The sequence below is a fragment of the Grammomys surdaster genome, unplaced genomic scaffold, assembly GCF_004785775.1.
Source record: "Grammomys surdaster isolate TR1022 unplaced genomic scaffold, NIH_TR_1.0 126187, whole genome shotgun sequence".
NCBI classification, from domain to species: domain Eukaryota; kingdom Metazoa; phylum Chordata; class Mammalia; order Rodentia; family Muridae; genus Grammomys; species Grammomys surdaster.
Genome location: NW_021620993.1, coordinates 6,875,103 through 6,898,112, shown reverse-complemented (window position 1 = coordinate 6,898,112; position 23,010 = coordinate 6,875,103). Strand labels below are relative to the sequence as shown.

Below are 23,010 nucleotides of genomic sequence, written 5' to 3'. Positions count from 1 at the left end.
TTTTGTATTGCTACATATGTGTATTTGGGTATGTACATATGTATATACTTGCGGAGAGCAGATGTCAACTTAGTATGTCTTTTTTCTGGAGCCATTCACTTTGTTTTTTGAGACAGGGTCTCTCATTGTCCTGGAGCTTTCCCAGTAGGTTAGGCTGGCCATCTAGTGAGGCACAGGCTGTCTCCCTGGTGTCTACCTGTCGATTCCCTGATGCTGGCATTGCAAGTGCACAGCCCTTGCCTGGCTTTTTTACATGGATTCTGGAAATTGAGCTCAGGTCCTTGTGCTTGCATGGCAAGTACTCTCCTTACTTCAGCCATTTCTTTTTTTCCTGACAGGGTCTTGCTGTGTACCCACTCCTTCCTCCTCAACCTCCCAAGCGCTAGCATAATGGAGATCTGCTACCATGCCAAGTTTCCATTCATGTCTTTTACTTTTGATGTCTGGGAAGAAAATAGCAACTTCTAGTTAGTTGTAACTTGTATACCACTACGAAAAGCCAAGTTATAGGGGTTAGTTAGACTCTAGGCCTAATGGCAGGTACAGGTGACACTCACGTTCTTTTGTGTTCGGTGTGCCATGAGATTGTTTGATGGCCTGTCAGTTATCTGTAGCTGCTGCTGCTGCTGCTGCTGCTGCTACTGCTACTTCTGTTGTTTTGTTTTCTGAGTCATGGTCTCACTATTTTTTATTTGTTTGTAATCAGAGATTTTCTAGAAGTTAGAACTGGGGTAACATCCCAAATATTATTTGCGGGTTTATAACATAGAAAGAAAAGAGAATACAAGAAGGTTCCCGAAGAATAGAAAGGCAGTACAGCTTCTTTGTGTTCATTTAGCACTCTGGTGTGAGGCTAATCTCCACTTAACATGGGTTTATGACATGTTGTATTAACATTACTTTTTAGAGGGATTGGGATTTAATGGTTTCAGCTATCTTTTCTTGAATACTAACCTTTTTCCCGTTTTTTGTTTGTTTTGTTTAAGTATTGATCATTGAGTTGATGGTAAGAACTTCCTGTGGGCCTAACTGTATACCAAACATCAGGATGAACATCAGGATGTGGGGAGAAAAGGCCAGAGCAGCAGTTGATGTTGAATTGCTGATGTTGAAGTTGGAATTTAAATTTTTTACTATTATTATTGTTGTTGTTATTATTGTTGTTGTTGTTCTTATTGTTTGAGACAAAGTCTCACTGTGTAGCCTTGGCTGGCTGAGACCTTGCTATGTAGAAGACAGGCTGGTCTCTTAACTCATCAGAGTGTGACCTGGCTTGGTTCTATTATTTGGATGTGTGTGTGAGTGCGGTGTTTGTGGAGGTCAGAACACAGCTTTTGGAAGTTGATTCTCTCCTCTGCCATACATTGCCAGAGATCACATTGTCCGGTTCCCACAGTGCTTTCACTCACTGAGCCATCACACTGGCCAGAAGAGGGAAGATTTATGAATCTAAAACAAAGCCAATCGCAGGCATGCTGACCTTATCTGGATTGCAGTTTGTCTTAAGGTTTAGATTAATGAACCCAGGTATACTGGGGGAAATCTTTAATTGCAACACTCAGGAGGTAGGGACAGGTAGATCTAAGTATGAGGGCAGCTAGGGCCACCCAGAAAAACTCTGTCTTGAAAAACAAAGCATGCACTTGGGAGGCAGAGGCAGGCGGATTTCTGAGTTCGAGAGTTCGAGGCTAGCCTGGTCTACAGAGTGAGTTCCAGGACAGCCAGGGCTACACAGAGAAACCCTGGCTCCAAAAAAAAAAAAAAAAAAAAAAACAAAGCAGGACAAAAAATTGGGGCTGGAAAGATGACTCAGTGGTTAAGAGCACTGGCTACTCTTCTGGGAGACCCAGGTTTAATTCCTGGCATCCACATAGCAGCTCACAAATGTCTATAACTTAAAATTCCAGTAGATCCGACACCCTCACACAGACATACATGCAGGCTAAACATCAAACTCACTTAAAAATAAATAAATAGTAGATTAATGACCTTTTTCCTCTTTCTCTCTTTCTCTTTCTTTTATTCTTTTTCTTCCTTTCTCTCTTCTTTTTTTTTTTTTTAACAGTTTCTACACATCCAAAAGCCAGCTCTTTTGTAACAGTTTCACTCCACGAATAAAACTGGCAGGAAAGAAGGTATGTTTTCTCAGTTTGACCAACTCTCTGGGGCTATCACCCAGCTGTGCGTTTATTCTGATCTTGAAGTACTTCCACCTTCCCTTTCCCCTGCCTAGGGGCATAAATAGGGTTTAAATTTTTTCGTGTTGAAACTTTGAGGAGCTGGTGTTACAGCCCAGTGTAGATAACTCTCCCAAGCACACACGCCTGAGGCCCTGGATTCAGTCCCCAGCAGGAAAGCAGGCTGGCTGGCTCTAGTAAAGTTCAGAGGGGAGAGTTCCTTTCATTTGACGTGACTAATTTAATACTGATGCTGAGGCCACTATTATTTGAAAGAGGATAATGAGAGGACTACACATGGCTGCAGCGAAGGAGAAATATGAAGTTGTAAATGGTCACATTGTGGCAGTAAGTAAATAGAAATTTAAATGTGGAGATTATTTTTCTCTGCCTACCACAAAATATGCTAATAATAATTCTAGATACTAGGAAAGGTGGTAACATCGGAACTGGGGTTCCTGGTTGGTGTGTGATACTTTGGCAAAGCAGGGTAGCCATGTGTACTGTGAATCAAGTGTATTGTGAACGATTAGGCCATTCTGTGTAGCTTTTTTTTTTTTTTTTTTCGAAGACGGGTTTCTCTGTATAGCCCTGGCTATCCTGGAACTCAGTCTGTAGACCAGGCTGGCCTCGAAGTCAGAAATCCACCTGCCTCTGCTTCCCAAGTGCTGGGATTAAAGGAGTGCGCCACCACCGCCCGGCCTGTGTAGCTTTCAAAATAATTTCTAATTGTTGGTGTGGGAGATCTGAAAGGTTCATTAGAACACTTTTAAAAGTGGTAACATGCCAAGTTGGTGGCATGTTTCCTTAATCCAGCAGTCAGAGGGCACAGGCAGTAGGAGTGCTGCAAGTCTGAGGCTAGCCTAGTCTACATAGGAAGTTTCAAATTCATCAGGCCTATGAAGTGAGACTCTGCTTCAAAAAAAAGTGGCTCCTGAATCCTTCCCCATTTAGTCCATCTTAGTAAGTTTGTGATCTGTGGACTACTCGGCTCTGATAAGGTATAGGCAGACCTGGTGGTGTTTTGGGATGGAGAGACATCAGGTATGACCTAGCCATAGTAGAACAAACACAGTAAGTAATGGATTGACCAAGAAAGAAAATATTGACTTGGGTTTTTTCTAGGTACATGACTTCAGCAAACCCTTTATTTTGTGAAGAATTGAATAACTCTCTTGTCTTAAGGTTTTTGCTAACAAAATACCATGACCAAAACCAAATTGGGAAGAAAATGGTTTATTTGGCTTACAAATCCTAAATCATAGTCCACTGAGGGAAGTTAAAGCAGGAGTTCAAATTGGGGGAGCCTAGAGGCAGGAACTGGTACAAGGATTATGGAGGAATGCTGCTGTTGGCTTGCCTAGGCTGCTTTCTTATAGAACACAGGACCACCAGCCCAGTGGTAATTAAGAAAACATGACATTTTCCTCAGTCGAGGTGCCTTCCTTCCAGGTGACTCTATGTCAGTTGTCATAAAATTAGCCAACACGCGCCCCTGTTGAGTTTGATCTATGCTCCATCTGGATAAGGTTGTGCAAATAAATCAAATGCAAGGTAGAAATTAAAAGACGTAGCAGGGCTTGACACTGTGGTAGGCAGGTGTCAAGTGTTAGCACCCACTTTTCATAAGTTACTAGATGGCTAGGATATGGTCTTTGCTGTGGGGAGTAGCACATACTGTGTTTTTCTACAGAGGGATGATAATTATCTATTTAATTTTTCAGTCTGCCTTTGAGAAAACCAAAAATGGCCGTGATACATGTGAGTATTTTTGACATATTTTTTCATCACTTTTAGAAATAGTCAGCTAATTCATAGCAACAGAATAATGTGAAATATCATAAAAAGCTTCATATAAAGGTCAAGACACCCATGTTCCTTATGTCACCTTTGGAAGGGTCCTTAGCCCCTTGTTGTACCTTGTAAACTGCAGTGAATGGGTCACTTCTGGGGTCTGGTGGAAAGTAGGAAATCACTGAGCATGCTCAGTTAGGATTTAAAGCAAGGCTATAAAAGACTAAAGTGCTGCTTACACTGCCTTTAACTCTATGTTTTATTTTATTTATTTATGTTTATTATTGTTTTGTTTTTCAAGTCAGTCTTCTGTGTACAGTCCTGGCTATTTTGGAACTTTCTCTGTACACCAGGCTGGCCTTGATTAAACTCAGAGAGATCTGCCTGCTTCTACTTCTCAAGTGCTGGGATTAAGGGTGTGTCACCACTGCCTGGCTACTCTATATTATATTAACATCACTTTGACATAGATATCAGTCCTCACCTGATGGTTAGGTTATTATTGCGCTCTGTTCTTAGTAGAGTATCACCTGTGCCTTTTAGATTCTGATGCCCCTCTGTAGGTCATCTCTATATAGATAGGTATACCTCTAGTGATATCTCTAAGTATCTGTTAGATTATCTTAATTATATTATTTGTGTTTTGCAGCTCTCGGGACTCCAAAGGAATCTGAAAACACCCTTCCTATCCAAGTAGATTATGATGCCTATGATGCTCAAGTATTCAGGCTGCCTGGTCCATCCCGGGCTCAGCGCCTTGCCACCTGCAGGTTTTCTGTCAGATTCTCTTGGGGGGTCATATAAAATTATATCTCAAGAAAAAAGATTAGTTAAGAAAACCTGAGGGTTGTGGTGGCACACATCTTTAATCCCAGCACTTGGGAGGCAGAGGCAGGTGGATCTTCATAAGTTCGAGCCAGCCTGGCCTACAGAGTGAGTTCTAGGACAGCTAAGGCTACAGAGAAACACTGTCTCAAAAGAAGAAGAAGAAGAGGAGGAGGAGGAGGAGGAGGAGGAGGAGGAGGAGGAGGAGGAGGAGGAAAAGAAAATCTGAAGGGTGCCCTTCAGAGCATGTATACTAACACTGGAAGCATACAGGGATTAGCATGGCCCTTCTCAAGGAAAACATGCAAATTTATGAAGCATTCTATCTTTTTAAATTCTATACTTGTTTATATTAAAACAGACTATTATAAAACAAAAAGAAAACCTGAAAGATTTGTATGAATGCAACATTAAAGATGTTTAAATTGGAGCTAGAGCTATGGCTCAGTGGTTAGGAGCACTTGTTCATTCAGAGGACCCAGGTTCAGTTTCTAGCATCCACATGGTAGTTACATAATCATCTAGATTTAGAACTCCAGGTTCTAGGAGATCCAAAGCTGTCTTCTGACCTCCTACAGGCAAACACGTGGTGCACCTACACACAGGCAGACAGAATATTTACATACATAAAATAAATCTTATTTTTTTAAAAAAGATTATTTATTTTATGTATTTGAGTACATTGTAGCTGTCTTCAAACACACCAGAAGAGGGCATCAGATCCCATTAGAGATGGTTGTGAGCCACCATGTGGTTGTTGGGAATTGAACTCAGGACTTCTGGAAGAGCAGTCAGTGTTCTTAACTGCTGAGCCATCATTATATGTTTTAAAATTAGCTCTGGCAAAGCCATGTTCTAGAAATTGTGAGAATTCCATTTGCAGCCTCTTGGGTCCACCTCTTTCATTTGTCTTAAAGTATTGTCTCGAAATACAGGAAGATTCTCAGACATATTTTTGGTTTGTTTGTTTGTTTGGATTTTAAAGACAGAGTTTCTCTGTGTAGCCCTGGCTTTCCTTAGAACGCTCTCAGCAGATCTGGCCTCAAACTGAGCGATCTACCTGCCTCTGCCTCTCGGTTACTAGGATTAAAGATCCTCACCACCACTGCTGCCTGGTTCAGCTGGTGCCCTTAACTAACACTGAGACATTTTTCTAGCTCCTAAATATTATTTTAATAGTCTATTTTTTGTTTAGTTTAGATTTTGCTTTGTTCTCCCCATGTTAGGAATTGAATTTAGGGCTTGAAGCATGCTAAGTAAGTGCATTAGGTCTAAGCCACATATGAAGCCTTTTTTTTTTTTTTTATCTTTTGTTTTGAAATGGAGTCTCAGTGAGTTAGCTATCTAGGCCGACTTTGAACTTACTTGATTTGAACTGAATTTCGCCATGAACTTGTAGTTTCTGAGCCTCAGCCTTTGGAGTTGGTAGAATTGCAGGTCTGTACTATGATCTTGCTCCATAGCTCAGACCACCATAGAGTGAGTTCTCGGTGTCACTAGGGGAGACTTCAAACTCTTCACATCCGTTCTGCCTTAGACTCTTGAGTTTTGGGATCACAGGCAGGAATTACAGTGCCCTGCTGACAGTCTTATTTCTTTGTGTACATTTTTTTATGAGTGTGAAAAACTAGAGGGAAAAAAAAGTTTGTTTCCCCAGAGATATGTGGTGCAGAACTCTAGCTTATTGTTGACCAAATCACATAAATTATTTTCTAGGTTTTTCTGGGGAGGGGTTGGTTAATGAAACAGAGCTCATTTTGTATAGCCTTGGTTGTCCTGGCCTCCAACTCAAAGAGATCCATCTGCCTCTGCCTCCCGAGTGCTGGAATTAAAGATATGCACTACCACCACCCATTTTCTTGGTCTTAAATTTGCAATTAATGTATCTCACTAGTAGTGTTATCTAATTTTTTGATTTTGTGGCAAATGAGCTTATGGCCACATGATTGCTTCATGTCCCTCTCTCTCATCCTGCTGTCACACGTCATCAAGACCATGTCTATAGCTTAGAATAAATGATGTTATGGCAGCTCTTCATGTGCTGCTTAGGGGACTCAGTAATAACCACATAGGGTCTTTCCTTACAGGTTTTTTATTTGTTTCTGTTTTTTTCCCCAGATTTATTTTAATTTGTTATTTATGTGTATATGTGAGAGTATGTGTGTTTGTGTGCCACAGTTTGAGCAGGCACCCACAGTGATCACCAGAAGCAGGCTGATGTGTGCTGAGAACCAAATTCAGCTCCTCTGGAGGACTAGGCTCAGGTGGTCTTTCTGCCTTAGACTCCCAAGTTGTGAGTCTGCAAATGTTTCCCACTGTACACCATCTGCATGAAGTGCCTGGCTACACAGACCATGTCTTACTAAGTGCTCTAGCCCTGCACATGACTAAGCATACACTGATGCTCAGCTAGTTACTGTTGAAGTCACGGGTGTGTAATCAGACCTGGAGGTCTATTTTCAGGCTACCTTCAAGCCCTTGACTTAGTACAAAAAAAAAAACCTCATAAAAGATTGGAAACATCCCCGATGCTAGCACAATCCTGTTGGTCGGCTAATTCCTTTATTCTGAGATTGTGCCGCTTCATTGAGTTTTCTCCTTTTGATATTTCTTCCTAGTACTTCTTAACATTGTCACCTTAGAGAATTTATGTTTTGTTTTCATTTATTTTGTGTGTAGATGGTTTGTTGAGTGTAAGACTGTACACCATCTGCATGAAGTGCCTTTCAATACCAGAAGAGGCACTGGATCCCCTGTGACTGAAGTTACACCGCTGGGCCACCATCTTGGTGCTGGACGTTGAATTCAGGTTTCTTTGAAGAGCAGCCAATGGCCTTAACCATTGAAACATCTTTCTTTCTTTCTTTCTTTCTTTCTTTTTTTTTTTTTTTTTTTTTTTTTTCGGTTTTTCGAGACAGGGTTTCTCTGTGTAGCCCTGGCTGTCCTGGAACTCTGTAGACCAGGCTGGCCTTGAACTCAGAAATCCGCCTGCCTCTGCCTCCCAAGTGCTGGGATTAAAGGCGTGCGCCATCACACAGCCCGGCTGTTTTAATGTTTTCTTAAGAGACGTTTTTACAATAATACACTCATTGAAACATGAAACTTTTGTGCTAGCATTATTTCTCACATTGGGAGTTTTGATACTGATTTCCTGAATATGTATAACTGATGATCATTGTTGACGTTGAACTCGAAGTTGAAGTGTCCTTTTCATGATGCTAATTTATCTCTTGCATGTCAGGTCTGTGAGAGAGCAGGAGAATCACAATCGCAAAAGTGCCAGCTCCTGTGATGTCTCATCCAGCCCTTCCCTGCCAAGCCGTGCACTGCCCGCTGAGGAAGTGAGGAGCCAAGCGTCTGATGACAGCTCCCTAGGCAAGAGCACCAACATCTTGATGATCCCTAACCCTCACCTGCACCAGTATGAAGTCAGCAGCTCACTGGGCTACACCAGCACACGAGGTCAGAGTGCTGAAGCAGGCAGAGCTAGGGAGGTCTGGGGACAGTTTCTTTGCAGGGGTGAGGAGTGAGAGTGGCTAGAAGTTATCAGAGTGGGGTGTACATCTCATATTTTAGCTATTGCCATGCTAGCAGATGGGTATAGATCATATTAGGTGTTGCATGTGTATTGTACTATTTATGTCTTAACCTTTTATATGTCATCTACAGTGCCATCTTAGGGCTGTAGTCAAAGGGGTTTGTTATTTTCTTATCTCCATTTGTGCCATACTTAAAATAACTGTGTCCTCTGTAATTGACCTGAATAGTTATGCTTTTTCTTTGCAGTAGTAGAGATTAAACTCAGGGCAAGAGTCATACTGCTGAGTTATATCCCAGGTCTTGCATTTTCTTTCTTTTTTTTTTTTTATTTTGGCACAGGGTCTCATTAAGTTCCCTAGATTGGACTTGAGCTTTCTTTTATAGCCTAAATAGTCCTTGGGCCTGTCATCCTCCTGCCTCAGACTTCAGAGTTAGCTGGGTTTATAGATCTTGTCACCAGGGCCCAGTTCATATTAAAACCATGGGTTTCTGTATCCATACAATAAATAGCTGTGGGATATGTGTGTGTGTGTGTATTTATATTTTATATTACATATATATTACAGACACATACATATACAGATACAGTATTTGTACTGGAGGCTGGAAAGATGGCACATCATTTAAGAGCAATTGTTGCTCTTGCAGAGGATCCAGATTTGATACCCTGCACCACACGATGACTCACAAGGTCATCTATGACTCCAATTCCAAGGGGATTCAATGTCCTATTCTGACCTGAAGGCACTGAGCATGCATGTGGTGCCTAGACATATATGCAGACAAAATACCTATACATACAAAAAAAGCTTATATTAAACATAATCAGACCTTTTATTCTTGTCATTACTTCCTAGATAATATAATACTTACATGGTATTTGCCTTGTGTTGTTATAATTAATCTAGAATTACTTGAAGTAAGTTATATACAAATATTCTTCTATATAAAGGATTTAATATTCACAGTTGGACAGATGGAATGATTTTTGGAATCAGTCTCTCACAAATATACAGACATGTTATATATTCTCACTCTCTCTGCTTTTATTATGCTTAATCTTTATTTTACTTCTTAGCCTTTTAAATGAGTTGGCTTAGCTGAGCGTGGTGCATACCTTTAATCCCATCACTGAGGTTGCAGAGACAGGCAGACCTCTGTGATCTCAAGGTCCACATGTGAGTTTCAGGCCAAATGAAGCTGCACAGTGATGCACCATGAGACTCTGTTTTAAAAAAAAAAAAGGTTGACTTAGCTCAAGGTGGTAGAGTTTCAGAGTACAACAAAGATGAAACAGCAGGCTCTAGCCTGACTCCCTGGGTTCCCTTTAAATTCACAGCTGAGCCCTGTGGTAGTGGCACACACCTTTGATCCCAGCACTCCAGAGGCAGAGGCAGGTGGATGTTGGAGTTTGAGGCCAGCCTGGTCCAGGGCTACACAAAGAAATTCTGCTTGAACTCCCCCATCTCCCACCCCCAAATTCACAATTAAGGTATGAATAGCTCAATTATATGAGAACTAGAGACAGTAAGCCATTGTATAAAGTTTATTACAATGTACAACAGATTCCAGAGTAACACTTCGATCTAGCTATTAGTAGAAAAGGATGTTACCACAGAAAATCCAGATGTTTCCATAGGAATGGAAGAGGGTCACCATCATCTCAGATGTAATGAACAGCTTACTTTTGCCAGATTTCTTAGTTGCACCTGAGGCCAGGACCCTTCCCCATGGCCTTGACTGTTAGCTCCTGAGTTGCTTCTGCTCCCTTTTTCCCTCTTGAAAGCCTTGTCTTCCTTTTCTGTCTCCTTGGTCTTGAGCTGTTTCAGGAACTTCTTTTTTACCACTTCTGAGACCTGACATGGTGCTTCTGGTCACTTCCATGTTTCTGTGTAGGTACGTGTTTGCAGAGGCCAAAGATCAGATACCCTTGGGCTGGATTTTCAGGCATTTGTGAGTTGCCTGACTTGGATGCTAGGAAACAGATCTGGGTCCTTTGCAAGAGCAGTAATGCTATTCATGTCTCCAGCTCTGCTTTGTTAAACTGCTGTCAAATACTAGGGATCACAGGGCTGCTCCTCCTGTATCCTGTCTTGTCTCTCCAGCTATAACTGCAACTGTAGTTTATAGGCTCTGCTGACTTAAAAAAAAAAAAAACAAAACAAAACCAAGTATGGCATAGTGGCATACTCCTTAAATTCCAGCAGAGTCAGATGGATCTATGTAAGTTAAAGGCCAGCCTGGTCTACATAGTAAGTTCAATGCTAGTTAGGGTTCCAGAGTCGAGGCCCTGTCACAAACAAACAAACAAACAAACGCCCTTTAATTCTTAAAACAAATGAGAATTCATGAGAAATATCAAAAGGCATACAGGAAGGTTATTGAACCTTTTGCTCTTTCCAGTGGTAACATTGTATGCGACTATAGTGCAGCATCAAAACCAGAAACTTAACATTGGTAAAATTTACAGAGCTTATTCACTTGTACTGCACTCTTATGTTTTGTGTTTTTATCACATAAAGATTCGCCTTACCACAACTGCTATTAAAACACAGAACAGGGAGCTGGGTATGGTGACATACTCCTTCAATCCCAGTACTCCAGAGGCAGAGGCAGTTAGATCTCTGAGTTCCAGGCTATCCTGGTCTACAAAGCAAGTTCCAGGACAGCCAGGGCTGCCATACAGAGAAATCCTGTTTCAAAAAAACAAAGAAACAAGAAAGAACAGTTGTGTAGCCAGGCCTGGTGGCACAGCTCCTGGGGAGGTTGAGGCAGGAGGTTCACAAGTTCAGTGACTGTCTGGGCTGCATGTTGGTTCAAGCCCACCTGAGCAAGGAAGAAACTCTCTCAAAAAGTAAAAAATACAAAAGTGGGGGTGTTTGGGAATACAGTTCAGTGGGAGAGCATTATTCGCCCAGCATGCAGAAGTCTCTGAGTTCAATGGCTAGTGCACTAAGAGAAAAGAGCTGTAGATCAGTGCCATTATCACCACCCTGCCTCGTGCAAGCATTTAGAGCCATCCCCTACTCATCATTGGCCTCCATAATGTCATTACTTAAGAATATATGGGTGGGAGGCACATCTGTCCTGATGGTATTTACAGCCTTAGGAATGCTGTATGCTCACAGTTGCCCCCTTGGCTGTGAAAGGAGCCCTAACAGGTAAGGAGGTTTTCCCATGACCCAGTATGTTGTGGAAACTTCTTTGACCCAACCATTTCGCAACAAGATGCATTTATCAGTGAGGAACCATGATGCTATGCTGTGTATGCTATGCCTATAAATACTTTTGATGGTTGGATGGTTTTTTTTTAAGATTTATTTATTTTTTTTATTTATATGAGTACACTGCAGCTGTCTTCAGACACATATTAGAAGAGTGCATCGAATTACATTACAGATGATTGTGAGCCACCAAGTGGTTGCTGGGAATTGAACTCAGGACCTCTGGCAGAGCAGTCAATGCTCTTAACCACCAAGCCATCTCTTCAGCCCGGTTGGATGGTTTTTTTAAACTGGCTGAAAGCACAAAATTTCAAAGGAGAAAGAAGATATTTATGTATATTAGAGAGTGTATAACCTGTATCACCTACATTAACAGTATTTATATTTTATATGCAAAGAGTGTTATTTTAATTTTTTTTTCATTTTTGAGACAATGTTTCATATAGCCCAGGCTGGTTTCAAATTCATTGTGTAGTCACTCCACCATGTGTGTTCTGCAGATTACCAGGCTTAGTAGCAAGTACCTTCACCTTCTGAGCCATCTTGCTGGCCCCCTTTTGAGAAAGTCTCACTTTACTATTGCCCAGGTTAGCCTTCAACTTAAAGTAATCCTCCTGCTTTGACCTCCCTAGCACTGAGATTTAGATGTGTAACATCTTACCCAGCTGAGTTTCTTCTTTGACTTTCACAGTAGAACATATGATTTCTTATTCGGTAAATCACCATTCATTAATTTACAGGATGTTTGTTTCAGACAATGATCAATGATAACTATACTTTCAGTTTTGAATGAGTGAATGTATACAGGAGCAGAAATAAAAGGACAAATACCAAGTCACAGATTACAAATACCAAGACCGGACAGACAGCAGAACATTATCAAATCAGGGAGAACATCCAGCAGAGCACAGGAGGGACCCAATCCAGAGATGAACAGAGTATCAGCAAAGCAAAGGCTTACACATACCCAGCACAAACCGACTGGGGAAGTTAAGGCAGTCAGGAATTCCCAGTTGAGCTTCCTGTCTGTAGATGAATTTTGTTTTCCTGTTCCTACCACAGATTTGTTTTGTTCAGTTTTGTTTTTTTGTTGTTGCTGTTGTTTGTTGATGTTTTCTTTTGTTTCGAAACAGGGTCTCTCTGTGTAGCCCTGGAATTTGCTTTATAGACCAGGGTGGCCTTGAACTCAGAGATATGCCTGCCTTTGCCTCCCAAGTACTGGGATTAAAGACATGTGGCACCATGCCTGGTTCACACAGATATTTTTATACTGTGGGAGAAATAACAGTAGCTGATATTGTAGAAAGTTTACTTTCTAGCTGTTCTCAGAGGGGAAAAGGTTTTTTTTTTTTAGTCAGGCTCTCATTTTGCAATGTAATGTGTATGTAGTAGTGAGAGGTAGTTTTTACTTTTGATAGAGGACATCACTATGTAGTCTAACTAGTATTTTAAATAGCCTCAATTAATATAATAATACATTAAGAGAGAAAGAAAAGAAGAAAGAATGAAAGCAAAACAGACAGTGTTTGTGACACAGACTTGTTCCTTAAACCCATTTGGTTTTGCCAGGCAGGGTTGCACAGTACAACCTTGCTGGCCTGGAGCTCACTATGTAGATCAGGCTGGCCTTGAACTCAGAAATCTGCCTGTCTCTGCTCCCAGGTGCTGTGATTGTAGGTGTGTGCTGTTATACCTGGCTCAAACATTTGTTTGTATTGTTTTGCCCACGTAGAGAATGTATTCACTCCACTCCCAAAGGAGATAACTCAGCTCCTGTCATAACTCATTGCGTCCAGCCCAGTGTTCACAGTCCCCTAGCAAGATACAGGAATCTATTAGGTTTGTGTCTTCACTGGGACAGGTCTTCAAAATACTTGAAAAATGAGCAAACCTAAACATGTTTTACTTCTTCATCCTTTCACAATTTCACTCATTTCTCTGACTTCTGATATTTATGATGTCCTAGGTTTTTGCTAGCCTTGACTCATCCATCTACTTAATTCTGATTTCATTGTGGCTTTGTGCTTTGTGTTTGTTCAACTTCATGATTGCCAGCAGATGTCCTGGAGAACATGATAGAACCACCACAGCGGGACTCTAGTGCACCAGGAAGGTTCCACGTGGGCAGTGCAGAGTCCATGCTACATGTCCGACCTGGAGGATACACACCTCAGAGAGCACTGATTAACCCCTTCGCCCCCTCAAGAATGCCCATGAAGCTCACCTCCAACAGAAGGCGCTGGATGCACACTTTTCCTGTAGGTAAGATGGCTGCTCAGTAAGAGCCTTGGACTGTGAGTTCCTAGCTCTGGTCCTTAGCACTAATCACCCCAGTGACTTTAGTCAAGTGCCTCAGCTTCTGTGAACCTCTTGGTTCCACCAGTGAGATGGATATGCCTGCTGGGCTTTTCACAGGGTTCTTGACAGGGTTCTCGCAGGGTCTTTGGACACACACTTAAGAACAAGCTTTGTAACTGACCAGCTGTGTTAACGTAAGGGATTTGCTTGTTTGTTTGAAGGGGCCTACACTTTCCTGTCGCTCATTTTCACCCACTGCTTCTCTAAGCTCCACTTATGTTTCTTTGTCATTTCTTAGGGCCCTCTGACAGGTAAATAAAAATAATTATTTTTACCTCACTATTTTTTGTAGCCCATCTTTTTACTCTATTCTGGTCTCAAGAAGATGACAGTAAGGGTTTATAAAGCTGCAGTTAAAATTAAACTTCAGCTTAATGGACTCTTGTTGGGCTAGGAAGGAACAGATGTGTTAGGCTCCATTTTGTTTGTTTGTTTGTTTGTTTGTTTGTTTTCATGGGAACCATCTTGCTGAATTATTAGAAGTCGTATTTTCTTTTACACCTGACATTACTGTTAAAACGTTAAATAAAAAAATGAAATAAATCTGTTTATCTGGCTGTAATTGGAGGCCACTCCAATCCTGCTTTGTCCCTTATCTCTGCTAGAATCACGTAAGTTGCTGCTTTATGACGTCTTTTGCTTTCTTTTCTGTCATCACGACTAGAGTCTCTGAGACGTTGATCTCTGTTTCTTACTTATCTATTTTCTTTTGCTTTTTATTTGTTTTTGAGACAGTCTCATGTAGCCCAGTCTAGTGTCGAACTTTGCATGTAATGGAGGATGACTTTGAACTTAATTAAGGTCATTACCACCATGGCAAGTTCATGTGATGCTGGAGATCAAACTCTGAGCTTTATGTTTCCTGCATACTAGGCAAGAACTGTCTCAATTAAGTTACACCTCCAGCTCCTAGGCTAAGATCTCTGTCTTCCCCCCAACCTCTGCAAACACATGGACGTGTATGGGGCTGTGTGTGTGTGTGTGTGTGTGTGTGTGTGTGCTTCGTTTCTTTGTTGTTTGAGACAGGGTTTCTCTGTATAGCCCTGGCTGTCCTGGAAATCACTCTGTCGACCAGTCTGGCCTTGAATTGAGAGATCCACATACCAAGTGCTCGGAAAGGGGTGTACTAAAGGTGTATACCACCATGCCTGCCTTGTTATTTCATTTTTATTTTCCTTCTCTTGTCATCTTTTGGTCCTTCTATACTTGTCTATTTCTGTATGGCATCTCCATAGTATTCATGAAACTGAGGTGGTGTTCTTAACACACTGCACATGATAAAGTACCGGACCTGCATGGAAGAAGAGTTTCCTCTATGGAAGCCTGATGGTGCCTTGTATAATGTTCCTCTTCCTGTGTTCTTTGTCAGATCTCTCCAGTATCCCAACAGTTGGGAAGAAGGTAGAACATGTTTTTGTGCGCAGCCGGAGCTCTCAGGTGGGAATAACATTCAGTGGTTCTTTGTCTGGTTAGGACCATCTGGAGAAGCCATCCAGATCCATCATCAAACCCGGCAAAACATGGCAGAGCTACAGGGCAGCAGGCAGAGGGACCCCACCCACTCCTCTGCAGAGCTGTTGGAGTTGGCGTACCATGAAGCTGCCGGAAGGTGAGGGTTTGTACCATGCTCTGGATGGTAGCCCAGCACAGTGCTAAGTAGATTGCTGATGAAATGACACGTTGTGGCTTAGAGCACACACGGTCAGGACCCTCCTTTGTCAGCCAGTGTCATTCCCATCCCTGGGTACAAGCAGTTAGCCTGGGATTTTGCCTGTAATATTAACAAGGCCCTGCTTAGGTTTGTTTTGAGTTTATATTTTGTAAGCTTCCTAATTTTCTTCCAAACCTTGGTCAAAGGTGAAAATGAGATATCTCTTTTTTATCTTAGGATTTGCCTATGGAATGCTGGGGTGGGTGATTCAAGCTGTTGTCTTAGGCTTGCTGTGACTTGGCATGTTGGTTTTTGAACAAAAGCCATGAATGTCTTATCTGAAGAGTCAGTGTAGGAAGAAAGTCATTTACGCCTTGATGAGCATGACCCCAGCTTTAACCTGGACACACTGATCCTAAATTGCTTTAGGAAACACTTTACAAAGAGCACCCTTCTTGGTCCCTTCCTTAGACACTGGGCATCTTCTTTGCTGGGGGCATTCATGGGAGGTCTGGATGGTATGTGGCCTTCTTCATCGGGTTTACTCTGGTATATCCACTCAAGCATTTTATATCTTTCCTGTGTTATTATCGGGGAGACATAGGGCAGAAAGGGTCTAGCATGGTGCTAGGTAAGCAACCAGGGAGGGTGTCCAAAGCTGGCACAGAAATGACCATTACTACTAGGTAATGGTTTGAAGTATGGATCCTAAGTGTTGCACACCTATGTGACTGAATATCAGGGCTGTTTTTCATGAGTTTTTTCTTTCCCCATATGCCCTCTCCCTCACACTAGGATACAGGGTGAACAGGAAAAAAAAAAAAAGTGATGATCTACATTAATTAAGCCAGGTGGCCTGGCTTTGTTCTCTGCAGGCACAGCACTTCCCGCCAGCCTGGTGACAGCATGTCCTTGAACTTCAGTGGAACAGAAGAGCTTTCTGTCAGCCTGCTTAGCAACAGTGGTACAGGTAACTCATCTAAGAAGAATTGGCATGCTCCAAGCAGCCTCACATCTATAAGTGACAAAGGCCAGAAAAGCAGGACCATGTCTATTTTGGGGATCTTTTCAGCCACAATTTGGGGTGACCTATTTAGAAGCAATGCTGTATAATGCATGGAATTATAAATGGGCTGCACATTACATTTTTAGCTGAGAACATGTTGGTCAAGACATATTTATCATCGCTTTGTCAGTGAGTCCTGACTGAGGGCTTGTGAGGTGTTGAGGGTAGAACCAGAGTCTGAATAGGAATAGTCTGTACCCTCATAGGCAAACAGGCCCACAGGGGAACATCGTGATTTCTGTTATATCATCACAGAATAAAAAGAAGCACCTTTTCAATCCCAGCATTCCAAAGGCAGAAACAGGCAGAGCTCTGTGAGTTTGAGGCTAGCCTGCTCTACATAGTGAATTCTAGGCCAGCCAATCCTATATAATGAGATACTGTCTCAAAAGAGAGAGGGTGGAGGGAGGTGATGTGGTTATGTTGAGAAGTAAGTGTGCATCTCTGGCTTGAAGGGGTGGAAACCGGTTTGATGGAAAGTTAGAAGGTACAGATTCTAAGTGTGGATGATGGGTGTAGAATGAATTTCTATTTTACTCTTTTTTTTTTGTTTTGTTTTGTTTTTGTTTTTCGAGACAGGGTTTCTCTGTGTAGTCCTGGCTATCCTGGAACTCACTCTGTAGACCAGGCTAGCCTCAAACTCTCAAACTCAGAAATCCGCCTGCCTCTGCCTCCCAAGTGCTGGGATTAAAGGTGTGCGCCACCACCGCCTGACCTATTTTACTCTTTCTGACACACTTTTATTATCCAGTAATCCCAGGAAGGCGTGTATTACTAAATACAGTTTACATGGTCAGTTGATACTAGAGACACAGAGGTACTAAACTAATCTCTCACAGCAGTGCAGGCACCCTCATTTGAACATTCTAGTCAGAGTGTCAGGAACATGAATTTAGAAAGCTATCTTTTCTGCAAAGCAGGTATTTTATGAGTGTGGGAAGATTTAAACAGCAAGATGGTTGCTTCATCATGTCTGTGTCCTATAAATTGACTTGTATTTCTAGAACTTGGCTTATGGTTTATGAAAGTAGGGTCTGGAGAGATGGCTCAGAAGGTAAGAGCAACCATTGCTCCTCCAGAGGACCCAGGTTCAATTCCCAGCACCTACATGGGAGCTCACAACTGTCTGCAACTCCAGTTCCAGGGGTTCTGTAAATTAAAAAAAAAATGAAGGAAGGAAGGGAGGGAGGGAGGGAGGAAGGAAGGAAGGAAGGAAGGAAGGAAGGAAGGAAGGAAGGAAGGAAGGAAGAGAAAAGGATTTGGAAAATAAAGCTATGTAGTGGGGCCAATGATACTGTTTTCAGTCACTGGTAGATTGATCTGGCCATCTTCCGAGAGACCAAGGATAAATGCTTACGTGAGTTGACAGTAAGAGAATCCCAAAGTGAAAACAATCTCATTAGATTCAGCCATTCATTTTAAGTGAGAAACAAGTAAAAGTTTGGTACTGTGGAAATACTTTCAGCCATATATTCAGGGTGCTTAAATGGCTGCAAGATTTTCTCAAGTGCCTGCAGAATGTTACAAAAGCAGCAATTCTATCACTTGGCTAAACTAGGAAGCCAGTTTTTAGGAACCAGTTTGAGTTTTCCTGGCTTTAGGGGTAGAAAGTTACTAAGGAGGACTAATCTAGGTTTCTGAGCTAGCTTGACTAGTGATTAGAAGCAGGAAGAATTAACTGAACCCAGATGGTAGTAGCCAGCACCAGGATCTACTCAGAAGCGCCCAGTAACCTGGAGTATCCTAGAGATACCACATGATTCCCTGTATGTAGTTTTTGGAATTTTAAAAGTTTCCTGTTGAGAATGGAGTGAGCTTTAAAATGGTCTTGATTTTAAGATGAGTGCACAAGATCTTTAGGTGATATTGTCATATCCTCTTAGCTGAGAGTTTCCTGGCACGCATGTGCACACAGACAGGCAGGCTGACAGACATTGGGAAAAGATTTGCTTGCAGCCTGGCTCTCTGGCTCACCCTTTCCTTCTTTTGCTCCTAAGTTGTCAATCTGCCTAACTGATGGATTGCTCTTCTTGGGTGGCTGGTAGATGCCTCATTGTGGATGTGATGTCGTCTGGACCCAGTTTGGTTTTTTTGCTCATTCTGATGGTGGCTCCTCAGCTCCATTCTTACTGCTTTTGTTCAGCCCTTTATTGTCTCTGCTCAGGATGATCACAGTAGCTCGTCCTGCTCTGTTCCTCTCTCCTTCAGGTCATGCACATGCAGAGGCAGGGAGGGGGCATCAGGTGTCCTATTACTTTTTGTCTATACCTTTGTGGCAGGTCTGTCCCTGACTTGGGACTCATACCTTCTCAGCTAGGTTAGAAGCCAGAGATACTTCTTTACCCCACTGGGAGCTGAGGTTATAGGCATTTGCAGGGAGGGATGCCTGGCTTGATGTGGGTGCTGGGATCTGAACTCCAGCACTCATGATTGCAGAACAGAGTTCTGAAGTTCTGAACCATCTCTCCAGCCCTTGTTTTGTGACTATTCTAAATTAGAAGTCAGATCATAAAACTTTTGTACAAAGCCATCTCAGGGCTTCTCGACTAACATTTAAAAGCTAAGGCGTTACAGGGTTATGTTATAAGGATAACAGAGCCCTTTAGTCATGTTTCTCAGGTTAGCTTCAGATCTTGTCTGCGTCCCCTTACTCTTCTCTCTTGTGGTTCCCTTGCGAGCTCAGGCACACTCACAGACTCAGCCCTTTCTCCAGCTCCTCTGCACTGTGTTCTTTACCAAATGAGCCTCAGGACTAAAATCTAGTTGTCTAAGTTTTCTCCATTAGAAGATACATTTTTGTTTCACTCATGCTTTATCTCTAGAGCCTGAGGTGGTTCTGGCACAGAGTAGATACTTGATAAATATATGTTAACTGGGTATACTTTGCAGTCCTGGGATCATAGCCAAGGCCTTGTGTATGCTACATGTAAATGTTGTACCAGTGAGCTTTTTGTCACTGAAAAATTATTTAATTTTCTCTGATGCTCTTCTCGCTAATAATCTTGTTGAACAATTTACTGGATTCACTTTTCAAAGAGTTAGGCAGTGTAAGGACCCAGAAAGAGGACCCCAACTCAAGTCCCAATTAGCGTGCACCCAAGGAGACACAAGAGACTTACTTGATGCAATGGCAAAAGGCAGTTTACTAACAAGGGCCCTTGGATCGAAACTCATCCCACGCAGGGGAGAGAATTTCGATGAAGACCCCAGGAAGTTTAGAACTTTTATAGGGGGAGGGACAAGGGGGAAGGGAAAAGTGGGAAATTCTGGCGCGGTTACATATGATTGGATATTTCAAACATCAGCACTTTGCGTAAGCAATCATTTTGACAGGTTGGATGGCCCACTAGTTTTGACCATGAAGTCTCAGACCTTCTAGGATAAACACCAGGTGGCCCATTACTCACTTGGGTGTGTTTAGACTGGTCAAGATATGTCTTTGGTTGTTTCTACATTTCTGGTCACCTCGTCCCTAGAGGGGCTTGATATTTTTATTATGGCTACTCTCAGTAAGCTCAGCAAGCTGTCCTGCGGTCTTTGCCAAGTTGTTTGTGGTCTCTGCTGAGCTGTTTTAATTTTTACCCTTACAGCAGTCTTTTTATACCATTTGTTTTGTTTTATAGATAAGGACTTTTCTAATGTAGGCTGGCTTTAAATTTACTATGTAGGTGAGGATGACCCTGAGTTTGTAATTCTCCTGCCTCTACCTCTGGGATACTGAGATTATAGATGTGTGTCACCAAATCAAGGTATGTGTCCTGGGGATCCTAGGCAAACAACTCTATACTTTATTCTCTTCTCTCTCCCTATTCTCTGTCTCTCTGTCTGTCTGTCTGTCTCTCTCTCTCCTCCCTCCCACCCCCTCTCTCTCTCGGCTCTTAACTTTGTATCCCTGGTTAGCTTAGAACATATTATGTAGATCAGGCTGGCCTGAAACTCACAGAAGACATCGAGTGTCCTATTATTTTTCATCTGTATCTTTGTGACAGGATGTGTCCCTGAACTTGGGACCTTAGGACTTATACTTTATCAGCTAGATTAGAACCCAGGGATCTTTTGTTTTTACACTTCTGGGAGCTGGGGTTACAGGCATTTTTAGGGAGAAATGCCTGGCTTGGCGTGGGTGCTGGAATCTGATATTACACCTGGCTTATATTACACCTGGCTTATATGTTTTTCCTTAAACTTTAAAAAAAATTATTCTGATTGTGTGTGCATACAGGTGTGTGTATAAAAGCCAGGCCAGGGTCTCAGATATCCTTTGTCATCGTGCTCCACGCCTTATTCTCTTGAGACCAGGTCTTTCTCTGAACCCAGAGGTAGGCTTCCAGCCAGCAAGCCCCATCAAGTTTCCTGTCACTATTCCCTACAGCACGGGTTTTTTATAGGCATGTGACCACACCTGGCTTTAAAAACAAAACAACACTAACAAGTGTGGGTTCCAGGGATTTGAACTCAGTCCTCATGCCTGGATACCACTCTTACCTGTTGCTCTATCTCCCAGGTCTGGTTTGCTTCCTTAATGTACAAAACTGTACCTCTTTCAGAAGTATTTAAACTTCTGTTTACAAATTATAAAGACAGCAGCTCTCATAACATCAGTGGCCTTTGACTTGTATCTCCTTTGGGTTCTCTTTGAGGCCGTTCCTACATGTGATAACAAGGAGGAGAGAAAGCCCTCTCACCAGGAGTTGGACTGCAAATCATTCGGATGTAGTGTGGTTTTTACATCTCTACTAAATTAGACTATGTAGATAACGTAATGTGTTGAGATTAACAGCCTGCATCAGGGCTATGGGTATAGTTAATACTAGACCACTTGTGTAGCATGCCCAAAGTCCTGGCTTTGATCCTAAGCACTGGGGGGAAAAGGCTCAGGAGTGGCAGGGAAGCTGCAGCAGAGTGGTGTCTGAGTGTTGCAGAGCTTCTGCCTTAGGCTCTACTAGCAGACTGTTAAAGTTGACTTCTGGAACAAAGCAAGACTATATGGAGTTCTAAAGAAAGTTATTATACAATCTGAGATACTTTATTAATTAACTTGATGTAATGCAACGTTTTGTTTCTTGTTAAAGTATTACATGAAACAGAATAAAACAAACAAAACCATCCATTTAGATCCTTGTCCTCACAGCATTAGGAGGGTCAAAAGCAGGCTGGGCTTGGTACGGACAAAACTTAGAATTCCTGTTTTGGAGCTGAGCTTCATTCTGAATGCCTTTAATCCCAGCACTTGTGAGGAAGGGGCAGGCAGATCACTGAGTTCAAGGCCAGCCTGGTCTACAGACTGAGTTCCAGGACAGCCAGGGCCAGATAGAGAAACCCTCTCTTGAAAAACAAAACAATCCTTGTTTTGTTACAGTTTACATTGAAATACATAGCTAATAAACATTTCACTTATTAAAAACAAGAGAAAAGTCAAGAAAACCAGTTCTGTGACCCTGCCTCTGCCTCCCTTGGCTTGAAGCTTCTGCCATCTGCAGGTACTCAAGTGTGACTCAGACTTCCTGCATTTGGACCTGATTCATACATGAGTCATGCTTCTCAGGAATACTGTCTCTGTGGGTTTCCTTTTGGCTCTGTAGGATTTTGTTTTGAGCAGGGTTGTGAGATATTGTTTGCTTCTCTGTGCTGTCTAGCATCATCGAGGCACTTAGTGGGTCTTGGCAGATCTCTTTTTTTTTTTTTTTTTTGGTTTTTCGAGATAGGGTTTCTCTGTGTAGCCCTGGAACTCACTCTGTAGACCAGGCTGGCCTTGAACTCAGAAATCCGCCTGCTTCTGCCTCCCAAGTGCTGGGATTAAAGGCGTGCACCACCACCGCCCGGCTGGCAGATCACTTTCTATCCTTCGGATTTTTTACCTTTTTGTGTTGGAACCTGAAGCTAGGACCTTGTGTGTGCTAAGCATATACCTACCTAGTTATGTATCAAGAACCTGTTTAAACAACAGGTGGGTCAAGTGCTAGGTCCTGGGTCCCATGCCTACACTGCATAAGAAGCTGGGCTTGGTGGCAGCAGATGCTAACAGAAGAGGAACTCAATGGCATCTTTGGAGGCTCCATATTTTATAATGTTGTAAATGTCATGTCAGGGTTTTTAATTTTTTTCCTTATATTATTTATATATGTGTGTCTTTTTTACCCTATAGGTCCTTTGTGTATGTATTATTACTTCTAGTTTAATGATTTTATGGGATTCCTTAGTGTGTGAATAAGTAGTCTCAGTATCTCTATCTGTTTCTTGTGCCTTTTCTTAGGCTCTTTTCCTCTGTTTTATTCTATTCTTACATATTAGCTTTTGTTGTATCTTTATCTTATCTTTGTTTATATTATGTCTTATTCCTTAGAAGCATGTTTGTTTTCTTTATTTCTTCCTTCC

At 42.1% G+C, this 23,010-nt stretch overlaps 1 protein-coding gene and 1 pseudogene across 7 annotated transcripts in view; both read left to right on the top strand.

The window, feature by feature from the left end:
• Depdc5 (DEP domain containing 5) overlaps positions 1 to 23,010 on the top strand; it is a 125,080-nt gene that overhangs the window by 43,062 nt on the left and 59,008 nt on the right. For all 7 annotated transcript variants that reach the window (XM_028758279.1, XM_028758282.1, XM_028758281.1 and 4 more), the window contains 7 exons: positions 2,066 to 2,135; positions 3,902 to 3,938; positions 4,621 to 4,741; positions 8,038 to 8,258; positions 13,619 to 13,822; positions 15,392 to 15,527; positions 16,445 to 16,539. In XM_028758279.1, coding sequence (XP_028614112.1) covers positions 2,066 to 2,135; positions 3,902 to 3,938; positions 4,621 to 4,741; positions 8,038 to 8,258; positions 13,619 to 13,822; positions 15,392 to 15,527; positions 16,445 to 16,539 — 884 coding nt within the window. The remainder of the gene's footprint in view (positions 1 to 2,065; positions 2,136 to 3,901; positions 3,939 to 4,620; positions 4,742 to 8,037; positions 8,259 to 13,618; positions 13,823 to 15,391; positions 15,528 to 16,444; positions 16,540 to 23,010) is intronic.
• On the top strand, positions 5,029 to 5,128 carry LOC114613118 (annotated as a pseudogene).